General features: G+C 56.4%; 2 protein-coding genes across 2 annotated transcripts in view; one reads left to right on the top strand and one right to left on the bottom strand.

The window, feature by feature from the left end:
* The window catches only part of LOC138807606 (transmembrane protease serine 9-like), a 31,981-nt gene extending 9,048 nt beyond the window's left edge, over positions 1-22,933 (top strand). The window contains exons 2-19 of the mRNA XM_069993388.1: positions 3,166-3,331; positions 5,518-5,645; positions 6,190-6,257; positions 6,414-6,589; positions 8,267-8,308; positions 9,076-9,189; positions 10,593-10,764; positions 11,721-11,995; positions 13,738-13,874; positions 14,254-14,572; positions 15,313-15,484; positions 15,749-16,020; positions 16,561-16,697; positions 18,662-19,064; positions 21,430-21,601; positions 21,819-22,084; positions 22,319-22,455; positions 22,569-22,933. Of these exons, the coding sequence (XP_069849489.1) occupies positions 3,166-3,331; positions 5,518-5,645; positions 6,190-6,257; positions 6,414-6,589; positions 8,267-8,308; positions 9,076-9,189; positions 10,593-10,764; positions 11,721-11,995; positions 13,738-13,874; positions 14,254-14,572; positions 15,313-15,484; positions 15,749-16,020; positions 16,561-16,697; positions 18,662-19,064; positions 21,430-21,601; positions 21,819-22,084; positions 22,319-22,455; positions 22,569-22,730 (3,318 nt within the window). The 3' untranslated portion in view covers positions 22,731-22,933. The remainder of the gene's footprint in view (positions 1-3,165; positions 3,332-5,517; positions 5,646-6,189; positions 6,258-6,413; positions 6,590-8,266; positions 8,309-9,075; positions 9,190-10,592; positions 10,765-11,720; positions 11,996-13,737; positions 13,875-14,253; positions 14,573-15,312; positions 15,485-15,748; positions 16,021-16,560; positions 16,698-18,661; positions 19,065-21,429; positions 21,602-21,818; positions 22,085-22,318; positions 22,456-22,568) is intronic.
* A 3,349-nt stretch (positions 22,934-26,282) lies between these two features.
* Positions 26,283-27,182, bottom strand: LOC138807588 (mitochondrial import inner membrane translocase subunit Tim13). Its single transcript, XM_069993365.1, has 3 exons — positions 27,004-27,182; positions 26,862-26,930; positions 26,283-26,717 (listed from the first exon to the last, which is right to left on the bottom strand). The coding sequence occupies exons 1-3, from the start codon at positions 27,121-27,123 to the stop codon at positions 26,619-26,621; spliced, it is 288 nt and encodes a 95-aa protein (XP_069849466.1). The 5' UTR covers positions 27,124-27,182; the 3' UTR covers positions 26,283-26,618.
* Between the last annotated feature and the right edge of the window lie 99 nt (positions 27,183-27,281).

Here is a 27,281-nt window from a genome sequence, read left to right as displayed (position 1 = left end):
TGGCTTGCGGCCCCTTCCCCAGGTTCTTCACACTTAAACATTGGATATCCTTTGGAGCTGACATCCAGCCTGCCCCAGGTCCCCAGCAAAAAAGAAAAGAAAAGAAAACAGGCCATTTCCAGGCAAGCACCCAGAAAGAGACCCAGGCAGATAAATGGTTTTGGCTCTCTCTGAGCATGGCTTAGTTCTAAGGAAAATATCCCAGCCTGATTTCTGCCTGCCCCCCACCAGGCCTGCCAGCTGCTGGCATACGATGCCAGGCCAGGCCAGGGCAAGCCGGGGCAGGGGCAGGGGCGTGTGTCTGGCAGGAGCTGGCTGAGAACCTGGGGAGCAGGGTCACCTCAGGTGGGTGGTGGGCGTCTCTGGGCCTCCTTCCCACCTGTCCTGCTTGGTCACAGATAACTACGCCTGGCACCTCACATTCTGGGTCTTTCTAGATGGAAATGGTTCAGGAGTGTCCCACGCTGGGTGTCTGTGGGCTTTGTGGCTTTTTAGCTTCCCAGTGACCTCCTGCCTCTTATTGCTCTCTCTCTTATTTCTCTCTCCCTCCCTTCCTCCTTCTCCACCAATGCCTTTTCTTTGTTTTGTCATTCTACCAGTCCTGAGACCTCAGCTGCCCTTTGAGCCACAGCTCAACTTCTGGCTTTTTGGTGGTTAATGGATATAAGAGTTTCATGGAGGCCAGGCGCCGGTGGCTCACGCCTGTCATCCTAGCTACTCAGGAAGCTGAGATCAGAGGATCACATTTCAAAGCCAACCTGGACAGGAAAGTCCATGAGACTCTTATCTCCAAATAACCAGCAGAAAACTGGAAGTGGCGCTGTGACTCAAGTGGTAGAGCGCTCGCCTTGAGCTGAAGAGCTGAGGGGCAGTGCCCAGGCCCAGAGTTCAAGCCCCACAAAAGAAAGAAAGAAAGAAAGAAAGAAAGAAAGAAAGAAAGAAAGAAAGAAAGAAAGAAAGAAAGAAAGAAAGAAAGAAAGAAAGAAAGAAAGTTGAGCATGATTGTACACACACACCCCAAAAAATACAAAAGAAGTGTCACACTAAGCCAGGGGCCAATGGCTCTTTTTTTTTTTTTTTTTGTCCGTCATGGGGCTTGAACTCTGGGCCTGGGCGCTGTCCCTCAGCTCTTCAGCTCAAGGCGAGCGCTCTACCACTTGAGCCACAGTGCCACTTCCGGTTTTCTGGTGGTTTATTGGAGATAGGAGTCTCACGGTCTCTCCTGCCCGGGCTGGCTTTGAACTGCGATCCTCAGATCTCAGCCTCCTGAGTAGCTGGGATGACAGGCGTGAGCCACCAGCACCCGGCAGGCCAATGGCTCTTAATCTTAGCTACTCCGGAGGCTGAGATCTGAGGATCATGGTTCAAAGCCAGCCTGGGGAAGGAAAGTCTGTGAGACTCTCTTCTCCAATTAATCGCCAAAAAAAGCTAGAAGTAGAGTTGTGGCCCAAATGATGGAATGCCAGCCTTGAACAAGAAGCCAAAAAGCTAAGGAACAGAGCTCAGGCACTGAGTTCAATCCCCAGGACCGGCACATACATAAAAAATGTTCCTGCTAGTTTTAACCTGAGACCCATACTTTGCTGGATAAGAGTCAGGGCATCAGAGACTACAGCCTATGAACAATCACTGTGGACATTCACAGCCCAGGAAATCCACCAGCCCACACCTTTCATGTTTGTGAAGTTCCTCCTGTCTAGTCTTTGTTATCGTCCTGTAGAGCTGCTGAACTGTGATCTTAACCAACTTAGAGAATGGTATGACCCCCATCCAACAGAAAAAAAGCCAGAGCCAGACAATGGTGCTCACGCCTGTCATCCTGGCTACTCAGGAGGCTAAGATCTGAGGATCGGGGTTTGCAGACAGCTGGAGGAAGAAAACGCCCATGAGGCTCTCATCTCCGGTGAACCTAAAGAAAACCTAAAGTGGAGCTGCGGCTCAAAGTGGTACAGGGCTAGTCTTGAGCAGAAAAGCTCAGGGACAAACGCCTGGGCCCTGAGTTCAAGCCCGTAAGATTGACCAAAAAAGAAAGGAAAGAAAGAAAAGAAAAATAGCCCGTCATGGTGATACACACCTGTCATCCCAGCTATACCAAGAAGTGTCAATAAGAGCATCGTGGTCTAGGCTGGCTGTGGGAGTTGGGGGGAAAATGAGACTGTATTTCAAGAATCAAACTAAAAGAAGAAGGGCAAGAGCTCAGAGAATCGCTATGCATCGCCCTTGGGTCTGGGCACCCTGCACAAGCCCCACCCAGGCAACCCTCAGATGCTGAGAAGCGGATGAATAATCCTTCTCTATTTTCTGCTCGACCACAGCAGAGCTCCCTTTTGTGGGCTCAGGAGGGCGGCGATGACAGAACGATTTGGAGAACACAGGGTTCCTTACAAGCCCGGCAGCCAGGGCTGAATGCCCCAGTGTGTGCCCTGCGCCGTGTGGCGTCGGCCATTTCCAGCTCCCCAGCACAGAACCAATCTTCCAGGCTTATTGTCATGAAGATCTTTCATTGAATGATTCTTAGAGATTTACCCTGGCTCCTCAGAAGGTGATCCAGCTCCCCTGTGAGAATAAAGGGGTCAGTGTTGGGACTGCTCAGCTCCCCACCTCATGTTCCCCCTCCCCTTTTCCCTCAGCTCTGCCTCGGTGGTGGGGATGTGGTTCACTGTGGATTGAAGACACTTGGGCTGAGCCTCAGGATCGAACTGCCAGCATGAACTAGCTAACCACAGCATGCTCAGAAGCATTTGGATATGGGAGAAATTGTGTGTGTGTGTGTGTGTGTGTGTGTGTGTGTGTCCCAGGATGGGGCTTGAACTCAGGACCTGGGTGCTGCCCCTAAGCTTTTTCATCCAAGGCTGCCGCTCTACCCCTTGAGTCACAGCACCACTTCTGGCTTTTTGCTGGTTCATTGGAGATAAGAGTCTCACAGACTTTCCTGCCCAGGCTGGCTTTGAACTTTGATCCTCAGAACTCACCTTCCTGAGTAGCTAGGATTACAGGTGTGAGCACTGGTGTTCAGCATGTATTCTTTCTAACGGTGATGGGTGGAAGGCCTGGACACTCCAGCCCTTGGAGAAAGAGCACTGAGGATGGAGTCCAAGCCTTGCTCGGGAGAAGAGAGACATGAGCTCTGAGCTCATTTTTTGTCCCTTTGTCGCTGGCTTCTAGATCGCTGTCCTGTGTCCCTGGGCCATGGAGGCCACCACAGCGGACCTTCAGCTGGTGCCTGAGGCGACCAAGGGAATCCCAGCCCCCGACTCCGTGTGCTGCCGAGTGGCGGTGGTCGCACTGGTGGCCACCAGCATGGCCGTCCTCTCCCTGGGAGTCCTGCTGGGTAAGTGGCCAGGAGCTAACTGTGTAGCACTCTGGGTCGATCCCCCGCCTGGGACACTGCGAGTAACTCCTGGCTACTGTCATTGGACAGCACAGATCTAGAACATTCTGTGGCCACTGAAAGCTCTGCTGGACAGCCGAGACATCTCAGTTCTGAGATATCAGTCTCCCCCAGCTGCTACCTGCAGATGTTAAAATCAGTTTAATTGGGAACCGGGCTCGTGGCTCATGTCTATAATCCCTGCTACTCAGGTAGCTGAGATCAGAGGATCAATAGAAGCACCAAAAAGTCAGAAGTGGCTCTGTGGCTCACCTGGTAGAGCACCAGCCTTGAGCCCAGAAGCTCAGAGACAGGGCCTAGGCTGTGAGTTCAAGTTCCAGAACTCACACACACACACACACACACACACACACACACACACACACACACACACACACACACACACAAACACACACACACACACACACCAGTTTAATTGGGCTGGGTGTGGCTCAGTGGTGATAGCCTAGCGTGAGTGAGACCGTGGGTTCCTTGCCAGGCAACGTAAATAATAAAATCATCTCTCTTCCATAAGAGGATGAACACTGGCAATCAGGAAATTCTCTTTCATGAGTCCATTAACTGGCCTGCAGCGCCTCTGGAGACCTGGCGCTGTTGTCCGTCGCCCTCTAGTGGCGTTGATGAGAAGCGCAGGAAAGGTTGGGTTAGGGCGTACGCATGCGCGTTCTTGCCGTAGTGAAGCGAGGCGGGTGAAGGGCGGGGCAGTCTCACCTGTGAACTGTAGACACTCAGGTGCGTTTTAGGAGCAGCGGGTAGATAAAATCCCTCAGCAGGACACCTCCCCGCCCCGCCCGTGAGGACCCAGAAAAGCTTCAGAAATATTGAACAATCACTTCTGCAGCTTCCGTCACGTCTGCAATTATTTCAGTGTGACGCCTGGAAGGACGTGTCAGGGCCCAGAGCACTCAGAGCATCGGCAATGCAGTGCTCACTCCCGGGGCTTCTCATCTCTACCTCCCTGAGCGGGGAAAGACAGCGAGTGTAGAACTGGCAGGTTCTCGGCCGCCCAGCCACGCCCCGTCTCTCTAACCACGCCCATCGGCCAGAGCCACGCCCACACATGGTCACGCCCACCCCCAGCCAGAGCCCCTCTCCTTCCAGTTGAACCAAGCGACCTGAACCACGCCCCACCGCTCCAAGCCACGCCCCAGGGGAAACACCCTCCAGCCAAGCCACGCCCCCATCGCTTGAGTAATGTTTTATGGTCAGGCCCCGCCCCTCGGTGGAGCCACGCCCCAACCCTTAGGCCACGCCCTGACGTTTGAGCCACACCCCTCTTGCTCAGCCACGCCCCCTAGGCGCCCACTTGGGAGTCAAGCCCTTTCAGTGTCAGCCACGTCTGACTCTTTTCGTTGTTTTAATTGTGTAATAATGGTCTTTTCATGTTTACTGTGAATTTCCACGAATCCCACATTTTCCCCACCGAAACTCAACTTTCATAACTTACGTGGTTGCTACTGTCTTTATTTTTTTGTGTGTGAAAATACCGCACAGAGCTGTCTTTATTTTTTAAATGATTATGTGTATTTTTTTCCTTTGTTTTTGGACACAGGACCTTGCCTGTGTCACCTAGTCTGGCTCCGATTCCCGAGCGCAAGCAGTCCCTTCTCAGCCTCCTGAGTAGCTGGGCCTACAAGGCACCTCCGCCACTCATAGTTAATTTTTTTCTTATTATTTTCGGTATCTGCACTTTGGCAATGAGTTCCACTGTGGGAGGTGCACGTTTTGGCAGATGCGGTGGCAAACACCTGTAATCCCGGCACTCAGGAGGCGGAAGCAGGAGGATCTTGAGTTCGGGGCCAGCTGGGCTGCAAAGTGATACCCTAAGGTCTCCTGACACCTTTCAGCCACAGGTCACTGGCCAGACCCCCAGGCAGGACCATGGGGGCATCTGGGGTCGCTCACCCTTTACCAGCCTTGTGCCACACCTAGGGTCCTTCTAGAAAGGACACTGAGGAGCTGAGAGACACTCTGGGAACATTTATTTAGGACAGGCCGGGGGAAGTCAGGCCACCCCGCTTGTGGTGGGGAGGTGCGGGAGGGGGTGAGGGGGCAGAGGACGCTGGGAGCGCTGGTGACAGAGTGGCCCACCATGGGCATCTCACAGAGCCGTGGTGTCGCCCCAGCCTTCCTCTCCACGCAGGCCGTCCACGTGGAACACAGCGTGGAGCTGCGGGGGATCCGCTACAGCAGCGCCCTGCAGCGCGAGAGCTCGGACTACCACCAGGCGCTGACCGGTGCTCTGCAGACGCTGGTGAGGAGGAGGCAGGGAGGCAGGGAGGCTGGGGGAGGCTGTCATCTAGCAGGACTGAGGAGGTCCGGCGGCCGTGGCTTGAAGAGTGGAGGATGTGTAGGTCACGTCTAGAAGTTTGGAACTTCATTCTGGCGGGAAAATCAGAACTGTGCTGCAAAGCGTTTGCAGCTCCTGCCCTGCCTGGCTCTACACCCAGGAGAAATGAATGCGCGATCCTCACACGAGCTTGTGCCAGGATGCAGCACGCTTAGTGTGTGCAAGGCTCCAGAGCCCATCCCCAGCACGGGAAAAACAAAAGAAGTGCACGAAATCTGCCCAGAAATATTCACAGTAGTTCATCATATGCAAAAAGCGCAAGGAATGACTGATACCCACAGCCATAGTTTTATAGCAACAGCTTCAGAATGCTCTTTTCCTGCCTGTTTCTGGCTCCGTGAAGTGGGTAGAACATGTCCTGAGCTTTAGGGGGTGACGTTTTTCCATGGACTCCGCTCTCCTGACTCCCATGCTTGCTCACGCCTTGCTGTGGTTGCTTCTGTTGCAGTTTGTAGGTAGCTTCCGGAAGACCGAATTAGAAGCAAGCTGTGTGGGCTGCACGGTTCTCAGTTACAGGTGAGCTAGGGGGCTTCAGTATGGGATGGATGCGCCTTGGTAGTCATCCGTAATTGCTGGAAGATTCTGGAAGATTCCAGAAGATTCTGGAAGATTTTTAGCAGATGACAACAGAGGAGCTCTGCCTTCTCCAAGGTCCCCTCCTCTTACCCACAGGAATGGGAACGCCAGTGTCTTGGTGAGGTTCCGGCTGCACTTCCTGCTGCGAGCCCTGCGGCCACTGAGCCTGGACGTAGAGGAGAACCTCTTACAGCGGGGTATCTGGGCGAGGCTTCGGGAGCATGGCATCCCCTTGGCTGCCTATGGCACCATTGTATCGGCCGAGCTCACAGGTGAGTGGGCAGAGATTCCTGGGAGGTTTAGGGGAGGGAAGCCACTGAAATCTGAATGAAAACCAGATTTTCAAGCACCAACCTTCTCCTGGAAATTAAACATAGCCAACATGTATGTCTTCAACCGTGTGTGTGTGTGTGTGTGTGTGTGTGTGTGTGTGTGTGTGTGTGTGTGTGTGATGGGACTTGAACTCTGGGCACTGTCCCTTAGCTCTTCAATTCAAGGCTAGCACTCTACCACTTGAGCCACAGTGCCACTTTGGTTTTCTGGTGGTTAATTGGAGATAAGAGTCTCATGGAGGGCTGGGAAGGTGGCTCAGTGGTAGATTGCTTGCCTTGCATGCCTGAGGCCCTGGGTTCGAGTCCTCAGCACCACATAAGCAAAAAGAAAAAAGCCAGAAGTGGCGCTGTGGCTCAAGTGGTAGAGCGCTAGCCTTGAGCTCAAGAGCTGAGGGACAGCGCCCAGGCCCAGAGTTCAGGCCCCATGACCAGACCCCCAAAAAAAAAAAAGCCGGGCACTGGTGGCTCACGCCTGTAATCCTAGCTACTCAGGAGGCTGAGATCTAAGGATCATGGTTCAAAGCCAGCCCGGGCAGGAGAGACCGTGAGACTCCTATCTCCAATAAACCACCAGAAAACCGGAAATGGCTCTGTAGCTCAAGTGGTAGAGCGCTCGCCTTGAGCTGAAGAGCTGAGGGACAGCGCCCAGGCCCAGAGTTCAAGCCCCACGACCAACAAAAAAAAAAAAAAAAAAAAAGAGTCTCATGGACTTTCCTGCCCAGGCTAGCTTTGAACTGTGATCTTCAGATCTCAGCCTCCTGAGAAACTTGGATGACTGTATTAGCCACTGGTGCTGGGCAGGCTGTTTTGTGTGTGTGTGTGTGTGTGTGTGTGTGTGTGTGTGCCATATGGCTTGAATTTGGGAGTTGGGCACTGTCCCTGAGCTTTTGCTCAAGGATGGATCTCTGTCATTTGAGCTCACAGCTCCACTTCCTACTTTTTTTTGATAGTTAATTGGAGATAAGAGTCTCACAGATTTTCCTCCTTGGGCTGGCTGTGAACCACGATCCTCAGATCTCAGCCTCTGAATAGCTAAGATTATAGGCGTGAGCCACCAGTGCCTGGCGTTATTGTTATTTTCTTACTGTGTAAAATGTATGCACTAAACTTTCTGAGAGGTTGTGCTTATATTGAAAAACCATGGCATATACAACCTGTGGTACAATCTGTAGTTTCAGCTAGGTGTGTCGGAATGCATCCTCCATGGAGGACTATACATGAAGGAATACATGTGGCTGGCTGTTTGCCAATAAAACTTTATTGACAATAACAAGTGGAGGGCCACATTTGGCCCACTGTCATAGTCAGTCATTCCCTGCTATAGAAATAAAAGTAGAGCCAGGTATGAAACTTCAGCCCTCCGGTGGTGGAGACAGGAGGATTATGCATTCAAAACCAGCTTGAGCTACCTATCCAGACTGGCTGAGGTCTTAGTGAACTCCGGTCTCAATGCTGTCCACTGGAATGTTCCTCATCTGCATTGTCTGTGTGACTAAGGGTCAGAGCCTTTCTTGGGCTCCAGCTGAGGAGACTTTGAGCAAGGCTGCTGGTGGCTGTGTCCTTTGTGTGCGCGCTGTCCACAGGGGGACCCCGAACCCAACTTCTCTTTTGTTGCAGGCAGCCTCAGGGAGCCAGTGACCGGAAGAGACTTCAAATCAGGTGGGTTTTGTTCTCTTTTTGCTTTTTTTTGCGGGGGGTGGGGGGGTGGGGGAGGTGGCAGTCCTGGGGCTTGAATTCAGGGCCTGGACACTGTCCCTGAGTATTTTTCCACTCAAGGCTAGTGCTCTACCACTTGAGCCACAGCTGTATTTCTGGCTTAAGAATCTCACAAGATGGGCTGGGAAGGTGGCTCAGTGGTAGAGCGCTTGCCTTGCATGCCTGAGGCCCTGGGTTCGATTCCTCAGCACCACATAAGCAAAAAGAAAAAAGCCGGAAATGGCGCTGTGGCTCAAGTGGTAGAGCGCTAGCCTTGAGCTGAAAAGCTGAGGGACAGTGCCCAGGCCCAGAGTTCAGGCCCCACAACCAGACCCCAAAAAAAAAAAAAAAAAAAGAATCTCACAAGACTTTCCTGCCTAGGCTGGCTTCAAATTGTGATCCTCAAATCTCAGCCTCTTGAGTAGCTAGTACTACAGTTACAGCTAAAGTGTTGGATATTTTGAACAAAAGCCTCTCAGGAGGCTGAGATCCGAGGATCAAGGTTTAAAGCCAGCCCAGGCAGGAAAGTCCGGGAGACTCATCTCCAAAAACAAAGACGACCTTGAGGCTCTGAGTTCAAGCCCCAGTACTGGCACAAGAAAAAAGAGAAACAACACAAACAAACAAAAACCCCACTGCTTATTGTTCAAAGATGGAATGTTCCGGAACTGGGTGGGTGTGGGGCTGGAGGGAGTGGAGTGAGCTCAGGACCTCGCTGCTTCTACCCTCAGGCCACTGCCCAGGGAATTCTTTTTCCTGCCAGAATAGCCAGTGTGTGACCAAGATCAACCCAGAGTGTGATGACAGGAGGGACTGCTCGGATGGATCCGACGAGGTGGACTGCGGTCAGTCTTGCCTGGGCTCGAGTCTGTGTCCCCTCCAGGGTCAGCTGGCTCTGCTCTGCACGCCACGTGTGGCTGTGAGGCCTGGCGTTTCCTGGAGTCGGGTGATGAAGAGGGAGGGCGGCCCTGGCAGAGACATAAACAACAGCTCAGGTGTATGGAGTGGTCAGTCCTCAAGTGGATTGAGAGAGATCAGGCTGAAAAGGGGGGTTCTGCTGGGTGCTGGTGGCTCACGCCTGTAATCCTAGCTACTCAGGAGGCTGAGATCTGAGGATCGTGGTTCAAAGCCAGCCCGGGCAGGAGAGACCGTGAGACTCCCTTCTCCAATAAACCACTAGAAAACCAGAAGTGGTGTTGTAGCTCAAGTGGTAGAGCGCTCGCCTTGAGCTGAAGAGCTGAGGGACAGCGCCCAGGCCCAGACTTCAAGCCCCACGGCCGACCAAAAAAAAAAAAAGGGGGGGTTCTGACTAAACCCTAGGAAACCTGGAAATATTTCCTCCAAGTAGTGTGAGAGCTGCCAAAGGGATCTGAGCAAGCGTAGACAAAAGCCTGGACATGTAGTTATCAAGGCCAAGCACAGTGGTGCATGCCTGTAAACCCAGCTTCTTGGGAGGATTGGAAGTGCAAGGTCACTCAGGGCAAAAAGTTAGCAAGATCCAATAATGTCAAAAACAAGCCAGCACTGGGTGCTGGTGGCTCAGGCCTGTAATCCTAGTTCCTCAGGAAGCTGTGATCTGAGGATCATGGTTCAAAGCCAGCCAGGGCAGGAAAGTCTGTGAGAGTCTGATCTCCAATAAACCACCAGAAAACCAGAAGTGGCGCTGTGGCTTAAGTGGTAGAGCGCTAGCCGTGAGCTGAAGAGCTCAGGGACAGTGCCCAGGCCCAGAGTTCAAGCCCCATGACCGACCAAAAAAATGCTTAAAGTGGAGCTGTGGCTCAAGTGGTAGAGCGCCAGACTTGAGTGAAAACTGAGGGTTAACACCTTGGACTGGAGTTCAAGCCCCAGTACCTGCAAAAACAAAACACAGTGAAATCAACACAAAACAACAACCAAAAAGAGCCAACAAGAGCATGGCAGAGCACACCTGTAATCTCAGCCATTTGGGCGATGGAAGTAGGAGGATCACAATCTGAAGCCAGCTCTGGCAGTCACAACAAACAAACAACAACAACAACAAAACCCCCACAGAACGACTTGAAAAACAAACAAATTGCAGAGTCCTCAAGCTTTGAGCCCTGAGTTAAATCCCTAGTACTTGCAAAGAAGAAAAAAGAAAAGGGAGCCCTCGTGTTTTCTAGCAACTTCAGTCCTTGCAATAGGGAAGCGCAGGGCGGTATTTGAAAGGACGTTTTCTTGTGGAGCAGGGGCCCTGCGACCCCCAGGCTTCCCTGTGTCTTTCCTGCAGACTGCGGGCTGCAGCCGGCCTGGAGGACGGCGGGCAGGATCGTGGGCGGCGTGGAGGCGGCGCCCGGCGAGTTCCCCTGGCAGGTCAGCCTGCGGGAGAACAACGAGCACTTCTGCGGGGCCACCATCATCGGGCCCACCTGGCTGCTGTCTGCCGCCCACTGCTTCAATGAGTGAGTGGGGCGTGACCCGGGGCGAGGGGCGTGGCCGCGTGAGGGCGGGGCCACAAGGGGGCGGGGCCTGGGAGGACCAATCAATTTAATCAGAGGCAGCGGGGACGAGAAGGCGGGGCCTACAGGGGGCGGGGCTGGAGGGACCAATTGCTTCTTAAGGGGTGAGGGTGACTGGTCGTGCACTATAAGGGTGGGACCACGAGGGGGCGGTGCGACCTGGACTAATTGCTTCAGGGAAAGTGGGCGGGGACGATGTGAGGGCGTGGCCTACAGGAGAGACGCCTGGACCAATTGCTTCAATGAGGGGCGGAGAAGTGAGGGTGGCTGGGCGGGGCCACGGTGGGCGGGGCCTGGGAGGACCATTGCTTTAACGAATGAGGGTGCGGGGCCGTTTTAGGGCGGGGCCAGTGGCGGAAGGGGCGGGACCACACCGGCTGCTCAGCCACACCCACCTTCCATCTTTTCCCCTTGGTCCTGGGTCCGCGGACCTGATTTTCCTCGCGTTCCCTCAGAGCCCGTTTCTCCCCTGGCTCCCTCCTCTCCCCTCTCCGCTCACCTCTTCTTCGCCCTTCCTCTTTCCCTTCCCCTCTTCCCTCCTCTTCTTACCCCTCATCTCCTTCCCGCCTTTCCTTCCTTCTTCCTTCCTATTTGTTTTCCCTCTGAACCTACTTGATCTGAAGTTTCATGGTCCACGCACACACGCACGCACACACACACACGCACACACGCAGCCTGCGCTGGTGGCTCACGCCTGTAATCCCAGCTGCGCGGGAGGCTGCGACCCGAGGATGGCGGTTTCAAGGCAGCCCCGGCAGGAAAGTCCGTGGGACTCTTACCTCCAATGACGCCCCCCCGCGACGCAGGACACGCACCCGCACGCACACGCGGCGTCCCCTCGCGAGGCTGCCCGCCACCCTCCCCGCCTGGCGCCCCTGAGCGCCCCTCGATGCCCGCAGATTCCAGGACCCCGCGGAGTGGGTGGCGGCGGCGGGCACCACGCACCTGAGCGGGGCGGCGCCGGGCGCCGTGCGGGTGCGCGTGGCCCAGATCACCCCGCACCCGCGGTACGACGCGGACACGGCCGACTTCGACGTGGCGGTGCTGCGGCTGGCGCGGCCGCTGCGCTTCGGCCGCTACGTGCAGCCCGCCTGCCTGCCCGGCGCCGCGCACGTCTTCCCGCCCGGCCGCAAGTGCCTCATCTCGGGCTGGGGCTACCTCAAGGAGGACTTCCGTAAGCGCTTCCGGGGCGCGGGGCGGGGCGGGGTGTCGTTCCGGCGGGGGGTGTTTAGGAATCAGTGACCCCAGCATGGATCCTGGAGGACTGGGGGTTTATCCGCTCCCGGGTGTTCGTTTCTGGCCCCTGAGCGGGAATTTTAACATTGGAGGCTTAAGTTTGTTTTCTGTTTTGTTTTTCCAGTCCTGGGGACTGAACCCGGGGCCTGGGCGCTGTCCCTGATCACCTTTTGCTCAAGGCTGGCGCTCTGCCGCTTGAGCCACAGCCACTTCCAGCCTTTTCTGTGTATGTGGTCCTGAGGAATCGAACCCAGGGCCTCACGCATGCTAGGCAAGCGCTTTCCCAGCGAGCCACCTTCCCAGCCCTGTGAGACGCTTTATGTCCAATTAGCCACCCAAAAGCCACAAGTGGAGCTGTCTTAAGCACAAAAGTTCAGGGACAGCGCCCAGGTCCTGAGTTCAAACCCAGGACCCAGCACAAAAACAACACAAACCGACCAAAACAAGCCTAAGCCGGAGTGTGGTGTGTGCACCTACCTGTGATCTTAGCTACTTTGGGAAGTGGAGGTAGGAGAGTCAGAGTACAAAGACCACTGGAAGAATTGGAGACCCTGCTGGAAGAGTAAAGGAAAAAGGCCTGGGGGCGTGGCTCAAGTGGTGGGGCGTGGCTCAAGTGGTGGGGGCGTGGCTCAAGTGGTGGGGGCGTGGCTCAAGTGGTGGGGGCGTGGCTAAATGGGCTCAAGCCCCGAAGTGGCAACCTAGGGAGCACAAAGCTCTAAATTCAAACCCCAGTTCTGCCAAGAGATTGCCATGCCTGCTGCTTGGAAAGCACAGTTCTAGAATGTTCTGAGCCAGCACCACTGACTGACAACTTCCAGTGATGTCAGCAATGTCCTAGGTTCTCAATGTCCACAAAAACCCCGCGGTGGCCGCAGAAGCATCTGAAATGCAGCCAACGTGGAACCCAGAGAAACTGGGTTTTACCTTTTATTTTGTTTGGATGAAGTTGACAGTGGCTTCTATAGTCCAATTCAGGGAGGGGGATGTCGATCATGAAGGAGGTAAAAGCCATAAACTCCATAGAAGAGTCCAAAGCAGGGATGGGGGAAGCTGGGGAGCCACATTTTAAAAGGTCAGGTGAGGTGTCCCAGGGAGACGAGAGGGAGAAAGTCAGGCAGAGTGTGCAAGGATGAGTGTTCCAGGCAGCAAGAACAGCATGTGCAAAGGCCCTGAGATGAGAAGAGGAGGCCCCCATTGCTGGAGTTGACTTAACTGGGTTGAACATTGGGTGGGAAAATGTCAGTAGCCTGTGGTGGGAGCAGGGAAGAAATAAGTGTAATTAATGACACAGGCCATGAGCAATGGCCACTCACTGGCATGAGGTGGATGTTTTGGGTGTAGTTGGTATTTGAGTGGCAAGGAATAACCTAGAGAGAGAGAGCGAGAGAGAGAGAGAGAGAGAGAGAGAGAGTTGAACCCCTCAATGCACGCTAGAGTGTGGAATCTGAGCACTGGAAGGAGGGAGCCGCCATCCTCTGGTGGCTGGGGTGGAGGGCGATGAAGAGCTAAGTCTCAGAGTGCTAAATTTGACCCCTCTCAGCACATTGGGTGGGGTCCAGTGTGTTCTCCTTTTGCCGGGTCCTGAGCCGGGTGCTGTCACCAGCCATATCTATAGCTGGGGAACTTGAGCCTCAAGGCACCAGCTCTCTCCCCATGCTATCCTTTCCCCATTTCGAACAGTGGTCAAGCCAGAGGTGCTGCAAAAAGCCACGGTAGAGCTCCTGGACCAGGGCCTGTGTGCCAGCCTGTATGGCCACTCGCTCACCGACAGGATGCTGTGTGCTGGTTACCTAGACGGGAAGGTGGACTCCTGCCAGGTGAGCGCCCCAGGTTTCTGCCCCATCCAAGTTCTCTTAGCCCAGAGAAGAAAGAAAAAAAAGTTTAAATGAGCTTGTCCAGATGTCAAGCAACTTGGAGATGGACAGACTTTTGAACTGTGATCCTCAGATCTCAGCCTCCTGAGTAGCTAGGATGACAGGTGTGAGCCACCGGCATAGGGCTGGACAGACTCCTTTGTAAAGCCATCAGACTGGGTGCCACTGGCTCACCTCTGCAATCTTAGCTACTAGGGAGGCTGAGAAAGGGAGGCTTGAAGTTGGAGGTCCTGAACTTCGTCTTGGGCTTTCCAACTCTGGTTGTTGGACTGGCCACAAACTGAGCGCCTTGTCCATTCTGAAGGCACCCTGTGTTTCCTAGGGCGACTCTGGAGGCCCCCTGGTCTGTGAGGAGCCTTCAGGAAGGTTCTTTCTAGCTGGCATCGTGAGCTGGGGCATCGGCTGTGCAGAAGCCCGGCGTCCAGGGGTCTATGCCCGGGTCACCAGGCTGCGGGACTGGATCCTGGAGATGATCAACATGGCCAGCCTGCCCCCAGTCTCCACAGTGGCTCCTGTCCCCACCACCTCCAGTGCCACCTGGCTCACCAGCCCTGGGAGCCCCTCCGTGGGCACCTCCACCAAGCCCACCCTGGCCCCCAGCACCGCGCCCCTGGCTTCTGTCACTGCAGCTAAGCCACAAGGTATTTGCCAGGAAGATAGGATGGATTGACTGGGAGTGACCTTTTTTTTTTTTTTTTGCCTGTCCTTGTGCTTTTGAACTCAGGGCCTTGGCACAAGTTATATTCAAGGCTAGTGGAGTCACAGCGCCACTTCCGGCTTTTTCTGAGTAGTTTATTGGAGATAAGAGGAGATAAGAGGCTCACAGAGTTTCCTGCCCTAGCTGGCCTCCTCAGATCTCAGCCTCCGGAGTAGCTAGGATGACAGGTGTGAGGCCGCTGGTACCTGGCTGGAAGATTGGTGAATTCAGTGGGAAGAGATTGGTGATCGATTACTAATGTCTGTCTCAAAGTACTCAGCGAATCGGTGATCAACTGCTAATGTCTGTCAAGTGGGAGAGGTCAGCGATTGATTGTTGATGTCTGCCACGTGTGCAGGCATAGCAGTTCCCAGTGGATTGGCTATTCTAAAACCTAACTAGGTTTAGGTTATTCCCTAGATCCCTCAGAACTCAACTGTCTTGTTGGCGTGAGGACCCTTGATGAGTTCACGAAGGTGACTGGATCAGACCAAGTCACAGAACCTACCCTGTGGGTAGTCCCGCTGCGTGACCTTGAGAATCTCAAAGCCTCCCTTGCTCCCGCTAGATTGGGGACATTGGGCATCAGTCAGGGGTGTGTGTGTATGTGCATTCTATTGTCCCAAAGCCAGGAGTCCCAGAGGCAGACCAAGATCCCCCCAGGGTCTCTCTTGTCCCTTGCAGAGTGTGGGGCCAGGCCGGCGATGGAGAAGCCCATCAGGATCGTGGGTGGGTTTGGGGCTGTACCTGGGGAGGTGCCCTGGCAGGCCAGCCTGAAGGAAGGTTCCAGACACTTCTGTGGAGCCACCGTGGTAGCTGACCGCTGGCTGCTGTCTGCTGCCCACTGCTTCAACAAGTAAGCCCCCCCACAGGAAGGCACGCAAACCCCCCCCACCCTGCTCCCTGGTCCTGCCCAGCACACCCTCATGTGCCCAGTAACCACCACCCACTATGGGGTCTGTAGTGGCAGGACGGGGGGATTGTCCCCTGCGAGGGGAGCAGGAAGAGCTCCTTCGTGACACCCACAAAGTCAGGAGGGACTTTGTTACCCTGAGGCACGCTCAGTCCCCAGGTCCCCCTCCCAGGGACCCCCCAAAAGGCAGTGGCCCTGTCCCCACAGCACGAAAGCCGAGCAGGTGCAGGCACACCTGGGCACCGCCTCTCTGCTGGGCACGGGCGGGAGCCCCGTGAAGCTGGGGCTCCGGAGGGTGGTCCTGCACCCCCACTACAACCCCAGCATCCTGGACTTCGACGTGGCCCTGCTGGAGCTGGCCAGGCCGCTGGTCTTCAACAAGTACATCCAGCCCGTCTGCCTCCCCTTGGCCATCCAGAAGTTCCCCGTGGGCCGGAAGTGCATGATCTCAGGCTGGGGTAACATGCAGGAAGGGAATGGTGAGTAGGGGGACCTCAGTGGGCCTCGGGGTGTCGTTCTCCAGGCCCTGGCCAAGCCACACGGGGAGCTCTGTGATGGCTTGTTTACTTTGCTCCTACTATCTGTGAGATACTCACCTCTCCTTATACCAGGGGACCACATGTGGCCCCTCTCCTGTTTATGTCAATAAAGTTTTATTGGCACACGGCCCCTGCATGTTCATTCACAAGTTTCCCAGTGTGGCCAATTGACTATTGTTGGCTGTGACTATCTAGCCTGGAAAGCTGAAAGTGGTTACCTTTTGGTCCTTTATGGAAAAAGTATTAGGCACCTATAATCCTGGCATGGCTGAGGCCACAGCATCACAAGTTTGAGACTAGCCTGAGCTATACAGTGGGAACCTTCCTCCAAGTCTCAAGGTGTGGAGGGACCTGCCTGCTTCTCTGTCCCTGGGGCTCTGGGAGCTCTGTCTGTTCCTCTGCAGGATGGAGGCCGTGGCTGAGCTGACTGCGGGTTGGGTTGGTGGCCAGGTGGGATCTGGGCCTGTCCTCTCCCCACAGCCACAAAGCCCGAGGTCCTGCAGAAGGCGTCCGTGGGCGTCATCGAGCAGAAGGTCTGCAGCTCCCTCTACAACTTCTCCCTCACCGACCGCATGCTCTGTGCAGGCTTCCTGGAGGGCAGAGTTGACTCCTGCCAGGTGAGCTCCAGGCCCTCTCTTCCACCCCATGCAGGTGCAGGGCTGTGGCAGTCCACGGGGGGGGGGGGTCTGGGCTCCATTGCCAGCACCAGGGGAAAACAATGTTCAGCCGGGCATCGGTGGCTCACGCCTGTATTATTAGCTACTCAGGAGGCTGAGATATGAAGATCTCAGTTCTAAGCCAGTCCAGGCAGGAAAGTCCGTGAGACAGTTTTCTCTCCAATGAACCATCAGAAAACTGGAAGTGGTGCTGTGGCTCAAAGTGGTAGGGTGCTAGCCTTGAGCTGAAGAGCTGAGGGACAGTGCCCAGGCCCCATGTTCAAGACCTATGACTTTTTTTTTTTGGTCGGTCATGGGGCTTGAACTCGGCCTGGGCGCTGTCCCTCAGCTCTTCAGCTCGAGGTTAGCACCCTACCACTTGAGCCACAGCACTACTTCTGGCTTTTTCTGCTTATGTGGTGCTGAGGAATCGAACCCAGGGCCTCATGCATGCGAGGCAAGCACTCTACCACTGAGCCACCTTCCCAGCCCTTATTATTTTAAGTTAAAGAAAATATCACAGCCGGGCGCTGGTGGCTCACGCCTGTAATCCTAGCTACTCAGGAGGCTGAGATCTGAGGATCGCGGTTCAAAGCCAGCCCGGGCAAGAAAGACAGTGAGACTCCTATCTCCAATAAACCACCAGAAAACCGGAAGTGGCGCTGTAGCTCAAGTGGTAGAGCGCTCGCCTTGAGCTGAAGAGCTGAGGGACAACGCCCAGGCCCAGAGTTCAAGCCCCACGACCAACAAAAAAAAAAAAAAAAGAAAATATCACAAACACCTGAAATGAGAACATAAGCAGCCTGGTTCCTGAAACCAGCTTCTTAGGTTCAAATCCTTGTCCAAGCAAATTACTCAACCTGTCTGAGCCTCCTGTCTTCAAGACATCAAAGCAGCTGAGCTCTGAGGATTGCTGTGAGAACCCGGGCTTTGCAAAGCACTCGTTGTTGATGTTTTCCTGAATATTCATTATTTGTCTTTATAGCTGATAATAGGGTAATAGTCAATTATGTTTGTTTCCTATTTGTGCTGGTCCTGGGGCTTGAACTCAGGGCCTGGGTGTTGTCCCTGAGCCTCTGCGCTCAAGGCGAGAGTGCTCTACCACTTTGAGCCATAGTGCCACTTCCGGTTTTCTGGTGGTTTATTGGAGATAAGTCTCATGATGGGCTGGGAAGGTGGCTCAGTGGTAGAGCGCTTGCCTTGCATACATGAAGCCCTAGGTTCGATTCCTCAGCACCACATAAGCAAAAAGAAAAAAGCTGGAAGTGGTGCTGTGGCTCAAGTGGTAGAGCACTAGCCTTGAGCTGAAGAGCTAAGGGACAGTGCCCAGGCCCAGAGTTCAGGCCCCATGACCAGACCCCCCCCCCAAAAAAAAAAAAAAAAAAGTCTCACAGACTTTCCTGCCCAGGCTGGCTTTGAACTGTGATCCTCAGATCTCAGCCTCCTGAGTAGCTGGGATGACCGGATGAGCCAGCGGTGCCCGCTGCATTGTTTTGTTTTGTTTTTTTGTCGGTCGTGGGGCTTGAACTCTTGGCCTGGGCGCTGTCCCTCAGCTCTTCAGCTCAAGGCGAGCGCTCTACCACTTGAGCTACAGCACCACTTCCGGTTTTCTGGTAGTTTCTTGGAGATAGGAGTCTCACGGTCTCTCCTGCCCGGGCTGGCTTTGAACCGCGATCCTCAGATCTCAGCCTCCTGAGTAGCTAGGATTACAGGAGTGAGCCACCAGAGCCCGGCTTGTTTTTTTTTTTTTTTTTTTTTAACTTTGCCACAATCAAAGCAAGGAGGGTGGAGGCTCAGAGACACGTGACCTGGGAGACTTCACCTGGCCCAGTCTGGGGGCGAAGTTGAGTCTCCCCTCCCTGTCCCCCCTCCCTGGTTTCTCTGGGGATTCCCTGCAGAGTCCCCACATGATCCTTGTCTTTTAGGGTGACTCTGGGGGCCCCCTGGCCTGTGAGGAGACCCCTGGCATCTTTTACTTGGCGGGCATCGTGAGCTGGGGCATTGGGTGTGCCCAGGCCAACAAACCAGGCGTGTACGCGCGGATCACCCGGCTGAAGGGCTGGATCCTACACACCATGTCCGCGGCTCCCGTCCCCACGCCTCGCCCCTCCAGCACGAGGAGGACACCGGCCACCACCAGCCCCCCCCACAGGATGACCACCCCAGAGGCCACCACCAGCAGAGCCACCCGTCCCCAGGCCACCAGCAAAGCCCCCACCCGCCCTGCTGACACCACCATCCCCTCCAGAGCCACCCCAGCCCTGGGACAGATACTGTCCACCGCCGCCGCCCCCCCCCTGGAGACCACCACGCGCTCCCAGCCACCAGGTACCATGGGGTACAGGGTCACTGCTGCACCACTGCCGTGGCTTGTAGGTTCAAGGCCAACTGCCGGGGCTGGGCCCTTCTTGCTCTGTGTGTGTGCGTGCGTGTGTGCGCGCGCGCGCACGTGCGTGTGTGTGTGCACTCACATGCGCACATGTGCCCTGATTCTTCTTACAAGGCCACTAATCTGGTTGGGTTGAAGTCCACCCCAGTGACCTCGGTTTACCTGCAGTCCCCATTTTAAGAGCTGTGGCTCATGCCTGTATAATCCCAGCCACTCTGGAGGCTGAGATCTGAGGATCAAGGTTTGAAGCCAGCCTGGGCAGGAAAGTCTGTAAGACCCTTATTTCCAGCAAACCACCCAAAAGCCTGAAGCGGGGCTGTGGCTCAAGTGGTAGAGCACAAGCCTCCAGGGAAGCAGCCAAGGAAAAGCCGCAGTCTAAAGTTCAAGGGGCTTCAGCACAGGAATTTGGGGGTCACAGTTCAACCCATCCAAGATCCTGACGGCCATGGACACAGGCATTTTTCCTGGGGCAAATGGATATTGCCTGGTGGCCAAGAAATGCTTTGCTCTGTACCCCCATCTTCTCTGGGGGCCCGGGGTGCAGGGGGGAGCTGTGGTGGGGAGCAGCATCTCCACCCTGGCTTGCTCTGTGCAGAAACTGGGGCACTCGGGAAGAGGAGGGATGCAGAGAAATGCTGGACTGTGGGCCACCCATACCTGGGCCTTTCTCTCAGGGGTACACCAAAGCTGGGAAGCTGCTCGCAACCCCAACTGTCCTGCGTACAGGAGCCGGAGAACATGGGGGGGACATGGGGCCTCCACACAAAGCTCTCTGGGCCACAGGGCTAGGTCACTGCACCCACGCTATCTTTTTTTCCTTCCCTGATAGCACTGGGGTTTGAACTCAGGACCTATATGGGCCAAGCTTCCAGCCCATTTCAGTTTGGTTTTCAAATAAGATCGCGAACTATTTTGCCTGACAGGCCTTGGACCTCGATCCTGTTTGCCTAGTTCAGATGAGGTGTATGCCTCCATGCTTGGCTTCTTTTAAGGTTTTCCTTTAAGCAAGGACTTAGTGTAACAGGATACAAGATCAGGAGAAGTATACAAGGTGGGGGGCGGGTGGGGGAGAAACAAGGAGGGAAACATTTTCTGCTCCCAATTTTGGAAATATAAGTGAAGTTTCTGCCTGGCTTGCTCTTTTTTTTTTGGTTGGCCATGGGGCTTGAACTCTGGGCCTGGGTGCTGTCCCGCAGCTCTTCAGCTCAAGGCGAGTGCTCTACCACGACTCTTATCTCCAATAAACCACTCAGACAACTGGAAGTGGTGCTGTAGCTCAAGTGGTAGAGCGCTCGCCTTGAGCAGAAATGAGGAACGGTGCCCAGGCCGAGTTCAAGCCCCATGACCGACCAAAAAAAAAAAAAAGGAGGCCACAGCATGGAGTCCCAACAAGGTAGAAAGCACTGTGGCTCAAAGAAGGGGTGTCACCATGTTCCCTTATACCCCAGGGCAGAGAAGTGACCCTGTGAACCTTACCCAACTCATTTGAATTTGGCCCTTCAGCTGAGCTCACTTTGAACTGGACAGTAGCTACAGCCTGGAATGTTTTTTTGGGGGGTCAGATCTGGGGCTTGAACTCAGGGCCTGGGCGCTGTCCCTGGGCCCTTTTGCTCAAGGCTAAAGCACTACCACTTTAAGCCACAGCTTAAGGAGGTAAGAGTCAGACCATTCTGCTGGGTATGGTTTTGAACTGTGATCCTCAGATCTCAGCCTCCTGAGTAGCTAGGATCACAGGTGAGTCACCAGCGCCCAGCTCAGCCTGGGGAGCCCAGGCAGGGTGCCCTGGGCCCCAGGGCAGTCAATGTGCAAAGGTCTTGAAAGAGCAGGGGTGAGTGTCTGCTCCCCAAGGCTGAGCCTAGCGCTGAGATGACTGGAAACAATGAGTGTCAAATGCTGTTAGGAAAAAGCCAAGGCTGGTTCAATCCCCAGCACTGTCCGAACCCAGAAACAAAACAAGAAAGCACAATAGTAAGGTGGCTCAATGGTAGAGCGCTTGCCTTGCATGCTCAAGGCCCTGGGTTCGATTCCTCAGCACCACATAAGCAGAAAAAAAAAAAGCTGGAAGTGGCGCTGTGGCTCAAGTGGTAGAGCGCTAGCCTTGAGCTGAAGAGCTGAGGGACAGCGCCCAGACCCAGAGTTCAGGCCCCACGACCGGACCCCCCCCAAAAAAAAGAATTGTGTAGGGCGAGGCTGCCCGAGCCTCCGACGCCAGCGCGGGAAAGGCGGGGCAGGATCGCAAACCCAGGGGGCAGGCCGGGTGTGGGTCCGCGGGGCCCCAGCCCACCAGCGCCTCGCTCCCCGCAGACTGCGGCCTGGCCCCGGCCTCGGCGCTGACACGGATCGTGGGCGGCAGCGCGGCGGGGCGCGGCGAGTGGCCGTGGCAGGTGAGCCTGTGGCTGCGGCGCCGCGAGCACCGGTGCGGGGCCGTGCTGGTGGCCGAGAGGTGGCTGCTGTCCGCGGCGCACTGCTTCGACGTGTGAGTCCCGCCCGCGGCCCCGCCCACTCAGAACCTCCGTGGCCCCGCCCAATTACAAGCCACGCCTGTTTAGGCCCCGCCCCTTTCGTTATAGTTCTTGATCTGGCCCCACCCCAGCCCCCACCCACCAGAAAAGCCCCTCCTCCCGGGGGCGCACGTGCGCGGCGGGTGCTGGGTGGCTGGGCCGGGGCCGACGCGGTGCACGCGCGCCCCGCAGCTACGGGGACCCCAAGCAGTGGGCAGCTTTCCTGGGCACGCCGTTCCTGAGCGGCGCCGAGGGCCAGCTGGAGCGCGTGGAGCGCATCTACAAGCACCCATTCTACAACCTCTACACGCTCGACTACGACGTGGCGCTGCTGCAGTTGGCCGGTCCGGTGCGCCGCAGCCGCCTGGTGCGCCCCATCTGCCTGCCGGGCCCCGCGCCGCGGCCCCCCGACGGCGCGCGCTGCGTCATTACTGGCTGGGGTTCCGTGCGCGAGGGAGGTAAGCGCTGGGGGGCGTGGCTCAGGCTAATGGGCGTGGCCCCGGACGGCCAGGCGTGGCTCGCCGAGGTGGGCGTGGCCTCAGGCCGGGCTGGGCGAACGGGACTGTAAGACTCCACGGTGTGGGCGGGGCGTCCATGCCGGGAGGGGCGGGGCTCTCCGGAGTGGGTGGGGCGCTCGGCCCGCGCTGCCCGCCCCGCCCCGCCCCACCCCACCCCCTGCCGCGCTCCCGCAGGCTCCATGGCGCGGCAGCTGCAGAAGGCGGCCGTGCGCCTCTTCAGCGAGCAGACGTGTCGCCGCTTCTACCCGGTGCAGATCAGCAGCCGCATGCTGTGCGCCGGCTTCGCGCAGGGCGGCGTGGACAGCTGCTCGGTGAGCCGCCCGTCGCCGCCCCCCCCCCCCCGTCCATCCCGCTTCCTGGGCGCCCGCTCGCCCGGGGCCCGGGGTGGAGGCTGGCCCCCGAGCGCCCTTTCCTCTCCCCTCAGGGTGACGCCGGGGGACCCCTGGCCTGCAGGGAACCCTCGGGCCGGTGGGTGCTCACTGGGGTCACCAGCTGGGGCTACGGCTGCGGGCGGCCCCACTTCCCGGGGGTGTACACCCGCGTGGCCGCCGTGAGGGGCTGGATAGCGCAGAACATCCAGGAGTGAGACCCGACCGAGGACGGGGGGAGCGGGCGCCTGGGCCTGCCTCCCCGAGCTGGCCCGCCCAGCGCCGGCCTGGCACAGCACAGGAGCGGAGACCCCTGCTCTCCCATCTTGAGACGAGGACTCCCCCCCACTTGGGGTTAGTGCCCCACCTGCCCCCCATAGCAGAGCCCTCCAAACCACCCACACCCCAACACTCCCCCAACTTCCAGGGCTTCGGGAATAAAACCCGCGCTGACAACCTTGAGCCCCTCTCTTCCTTCTGGGCCTTGTCCAGTCTGTCGTGTGGGGGCTCCCCGCTCTTGCCACCTGGCAGCAATGGCTGAGTCCCTGGCTGACGCCCAGACCCAGAGATGGGGGGCTGGCGTGGACTCCCCTCTCCCCGGCACGCATTCTCCCTTTGTCTCATGTCCCGGAGTCTGACCTTCGGTTCTAGTGAGTGTTCCCTTCTTTAGGCCTCTCCCTGGAGTCCCAGCCCTCGGAACCAATCCCCAAAGCCGGGTGGAAGACTCCGCCCCCAGGGGGAGTGGCCTGTCCTGCCAGGGACACCTGAAGGCTTGCGCCCCTCTCCCCCCTCCCAAAATGGGCTGATGATCTTCTACACCTTCAAGAGGCAGCCTGATGCCTCCTTAAAATGTTACCTAAGTTGGGACTCAGATACTATGAAGCCTCAGTGGCTTTATTTTGCCAGTCCTGGGCTTGAACTCAGGGTCCACGCACTGTCTCTGAGCTTTGCTCACTCTACCACTTGAGCTACAGCACCACTTTTGGCTTTTTCTGTTTATATGGTGCTGAGGAATCGAACCCAGGGCTTCAAGCATGCTCGGAGAGCACTCTACCACTAAGCCACATTCCCAGCCCCTGGCCCAGTGTCTCATGTCGCAATATAAAGTGGACAGTGGTTCTAAATGGCCTGAACAGGGCACTTAACATTGCCCAATGTGGGCTGGGAAGATGGCTCAGTGGTAGAGTGCTTGCCTTGCATGCCTGAGGCCCTGGGTTCGATTCCTCAGCACCACATAAGCAAAATGAAAAAAGCCGGAAGTGGAGCTGTGGCTCAAGTGGTAGAGCTCTAGTCTTGAGCTGAAAAGCTGAGGGACAGCACCCAGGCCCAGAGTTCAGGCCCCACAACCGGACCCAAAAAAAAAATTAAAAAAAAAAAAAACACATTGCCCAATGTGACCTTGACAACTTCATAGTCCAAGATCCCCTGCCTTCAGTTCCAAGCCCAATCAAAATCTGGCAATTCATCAAAAAGCCCCCAAGGGTACCTCCTCCCCCCATAAATCCTTCTCAGTCTAAGATCCTGAAGAAACCTCCCATTTCCTCTTTGCCCTCAGGTTCCCTGCCCGCTCTCCCCTCACAGGAACTAATACCAGCCTCTTCTGCACCTCCCCGCTGTCTTTACCCTACCTCAACTCCACTTCCACCACCCCTCCCGGCGGCTGAAGCAATGGGGTCTCCAAAGAGCCCATCCAAATCAAACCAGACCCCACTGTCTACTGTGTAGGATTTCTTTTTGTTTGTTTGTTTTTGCCAGTCATGGGGCCTGAACTCTGGGCCTGGGTTCTGTCCCTCAGCTCTTGAGCTCAAGGCTAGCGCTCTACCACTTGAGCCACAGCGCCACTTCTGGCTTTTTCTACTTATGTGGTGCTGAGGAATTGAACCCAGGGCCTCATGCATGCAAGGCAAACACTCTACCACTGAGCCACCTTCCCAGCCCTGTGTAGGATTTCTTTTCCTCAGCTCTCCTCCAGTCCTTGATCCTCTTCCTGGAGGGGCGGGACCACAGAGAGGCGGCCGCTCAAGTTCATGGGGCACCCTACATCCTACCAGCCATCAAACCCAGGCTGGTCCCAATCTCAAGCTGCCACCACCACCAGGGCCCTGCCCTGCCTGTGGGAAAGAGGGACACTGGAAACAGGATTGTCCCACGTGAGACCCTTCCACCCTCAAAAAAGACCCCTCAAATTCAACAGCCCCGGGGCTGGGAAGGTGGCTCAGTGGTAGAGTGACTTGCCTTGCATACATGAGGCCCTAGGTTCGATTCCTCAGCACCACATAAGCAGAAAAAGCCAGAAGTGGTGCTGTGGCTCAAGTGGTAGAGCACTAGCCTTGAGCTGAAGAGCTGAGGGATAGCACCCAGGCCCAGAGTTCAGGCCCCACAACTGACCAAGAAAATAATAATCAACAGTCCCAAAACCCCCAGATGGCACTGACATTGCATCCCAGTGCACAGGCCTGGCACCACCAGGGCTAGCCACCCAACCACACCTTCCACCTCAACTGCTCCCTGTCCCTACAGAACCAAAATGCCACTTCCTCAGCTTGTCCTCATGCCAAATTCCAGGGCTTACAGGGACACACACTGACAGGACTAGAAGGGCATGATCACACCCTGCTTTAACTGGTCAGGGCCTTCTTCCCGCGGGTCTACGCTTACATACAGGTGCTTGCCCGCTCAGGGTCCCAGCGTCTGTCTGTACTCTGGTTTATGTTTCCCACATCTCGGCTTTCCAGGCAACCAGGCCCTTGACAGATAGCTCCAACTTCTTCCATGGCTGGATCCGAGGCCAGCGCAGCCTTTCTCTCCAACTGAATCAGAAACACTTTCAGCTGTCTCCAGAGCATGTTTACCTTGGTCACCTCCTCCCAGAGGCACATTAATTCCAGGGGCAGCTGAGGTGCCCCAAACTCCAAAGCCTTGGAGCTCCCCAAGGTCAAAGCCTATCCCCAGCAAGGGGAAGGAGTTTGTGTTCCAGTAGGAGAAGCTGCTGCTTTTAGGACCACAGAGTCCCAGACACAGCAAGATGACCCCAAAACACAAGCCTCCCACTCAGGGAAGCAGCAGCTCATTTCTGGGCTCCCTGGTCAGCTTGTCTTGGGGGCTCTCCACTTATGCTGCTGTTAATAGTATTTAGCCCCTGACACAAAATCTTTCTTCCCAAAGTTCTGAGTCCTTGTTACCAGCAGCGTCTGAAAAAATGCAGACAGTACTCTCTTTAGAGATTACTAGCAACCGTCCCTAGCGTAACCCATCCTACAGCCCCACCCTGGACAACAACCCTGCTCTGGCTAGCAGCCACTACTCCTTCCTGCCGACATGTCCTCCTCTCAACAAGTAAGAAAGAACAAAAGAACCGTTAGTTGCCCTGCCACGGTTGGCATTTTGCTTTGCCCCAGCCACCAGCCTGAGGACCTCCCGCCTCCACCCGGGGCCACCCAAGATACATCCCCAGTAATCCCAACTGTCAACACTCCTCAACCACCCTTCCAGTACTTCCTACCAACCCATAATACCCCCAGAAAGTGACAAGAGGCTTTCCCTAGTCTTTTCTCTCTCCCGGCCTTTTCAGTCTAATAAGTAGCAGCTTCCATGAGATGAAAACCGGGGTGGGGGTGGGGCGAATGATGGGAATCTCATCTCCAAGGCGTCCTGTTCCCATGGTCCACAAGCCCCCACACACGCCTGGGACCCACTCCAGGCAAGGGATCCAGGGACACAGAGTAATCGCTCCCCACCGTCACTCAGGAGGAAAAATACACAAGGGTGTCTCAGCCGGTCTTCGGTTAATTTATTGGTCCACTCTCAGGTGGTCACCTCAACAAGTCCAAACCAGGGCTCTCTCCTGGGCCCAGGCCACACGGCTGAATGACCCGGGCACATCGGGCACCACGCTGCCGGATCCCAGGCAAGCAGGTGGTGTCGCTGGGTTCCCACGCTTTGGGAAGCCACAGGGGTTGCCAGAGTTACGCTGCGCTCGCCGCGGGGCCGCGGGGCCGGCTGTCCCGCGGGCATCTCCCCACCCCAGCCCCGCGTCAGGCCACAGGCAGCACGAAGGCGCGGCTGACCCCCGCCCCGCGGGGCCGGCGCCGGGGCCGGGCTCCTGGTCACATGTTGGCTCGTTCCCGCTGCAGCCTCGAGTTGTAGGCGCGGGACACGGTGTTCCAGGCGTCCATGTAGCGGTCCATACACATGGCGATGCACTTCTGAGGGCGGGAGGAGCCACGCAGCGGTGAGAGCCTGCGCGCCCGCCCGCCCGCGCCTCGCCGCCCGGGCGCCCCGCCGTCGGCGCACGCGCGAACCCCCGCAGGGGTCCCGACCCCACGGCCAGCCCCACGCCGGCCTCCTACCTGCTCCGAGTTGTCCAGGGAGCCCCCCGGCTTCCCGATGCACTTCCGGAAGCACTTGTCGGTCATCCTCTGTGGGCACGAGTGAGACTCAGCCCGGACGCCCGCCCCCGCGGGGAACCCCCGGCCCCGGCGCGCCCCGCACCTGCAGCAGCTCCTGCGCGTTGGCCACGGCGATCTGCACCTTCACCTGCTCCATGATGAGCCCCGGGTCCAGCTTACCGCCGCCGGAGCCCCCGAAGTCCGAGCCAAAGCCACTCTCCATGGCTCCGCAGTCCACTGGGCCGCCGCCGCACGCGCTGACCCGCAGCCGCCGGAAGCCAGGCCGCCCGTGGCACCACGGGAAACTATGTTGGAACTACAACTCCCACAAGCCCTTCGCGCAGCCCCGTCGAAGGCCCAGGAGCAAGGATTCCCGGGAAA

The sequence above is a fragment of the Dipodomys merriami genome, unplaced genomic scaffold (genome assembly GCF_024711535.1).
Source record: "Dipodomys merriami isolate MVZ:Mamm:240054 unplaced genomic scaffold, mDipMer1.0.p SCAF_421, whole genome shotgun sequence".
Lineage (NCBI taxonomy): Eukaryota > Metazoa > Chordata > Mammalia > Rodentia > Heteromyidae > Dipodomys > Dipodomys merriami.
Note: the sequence above shows the minus strand (reverse complement) of the source record. Positions and strands in the feature narration are given on the sequence as shown.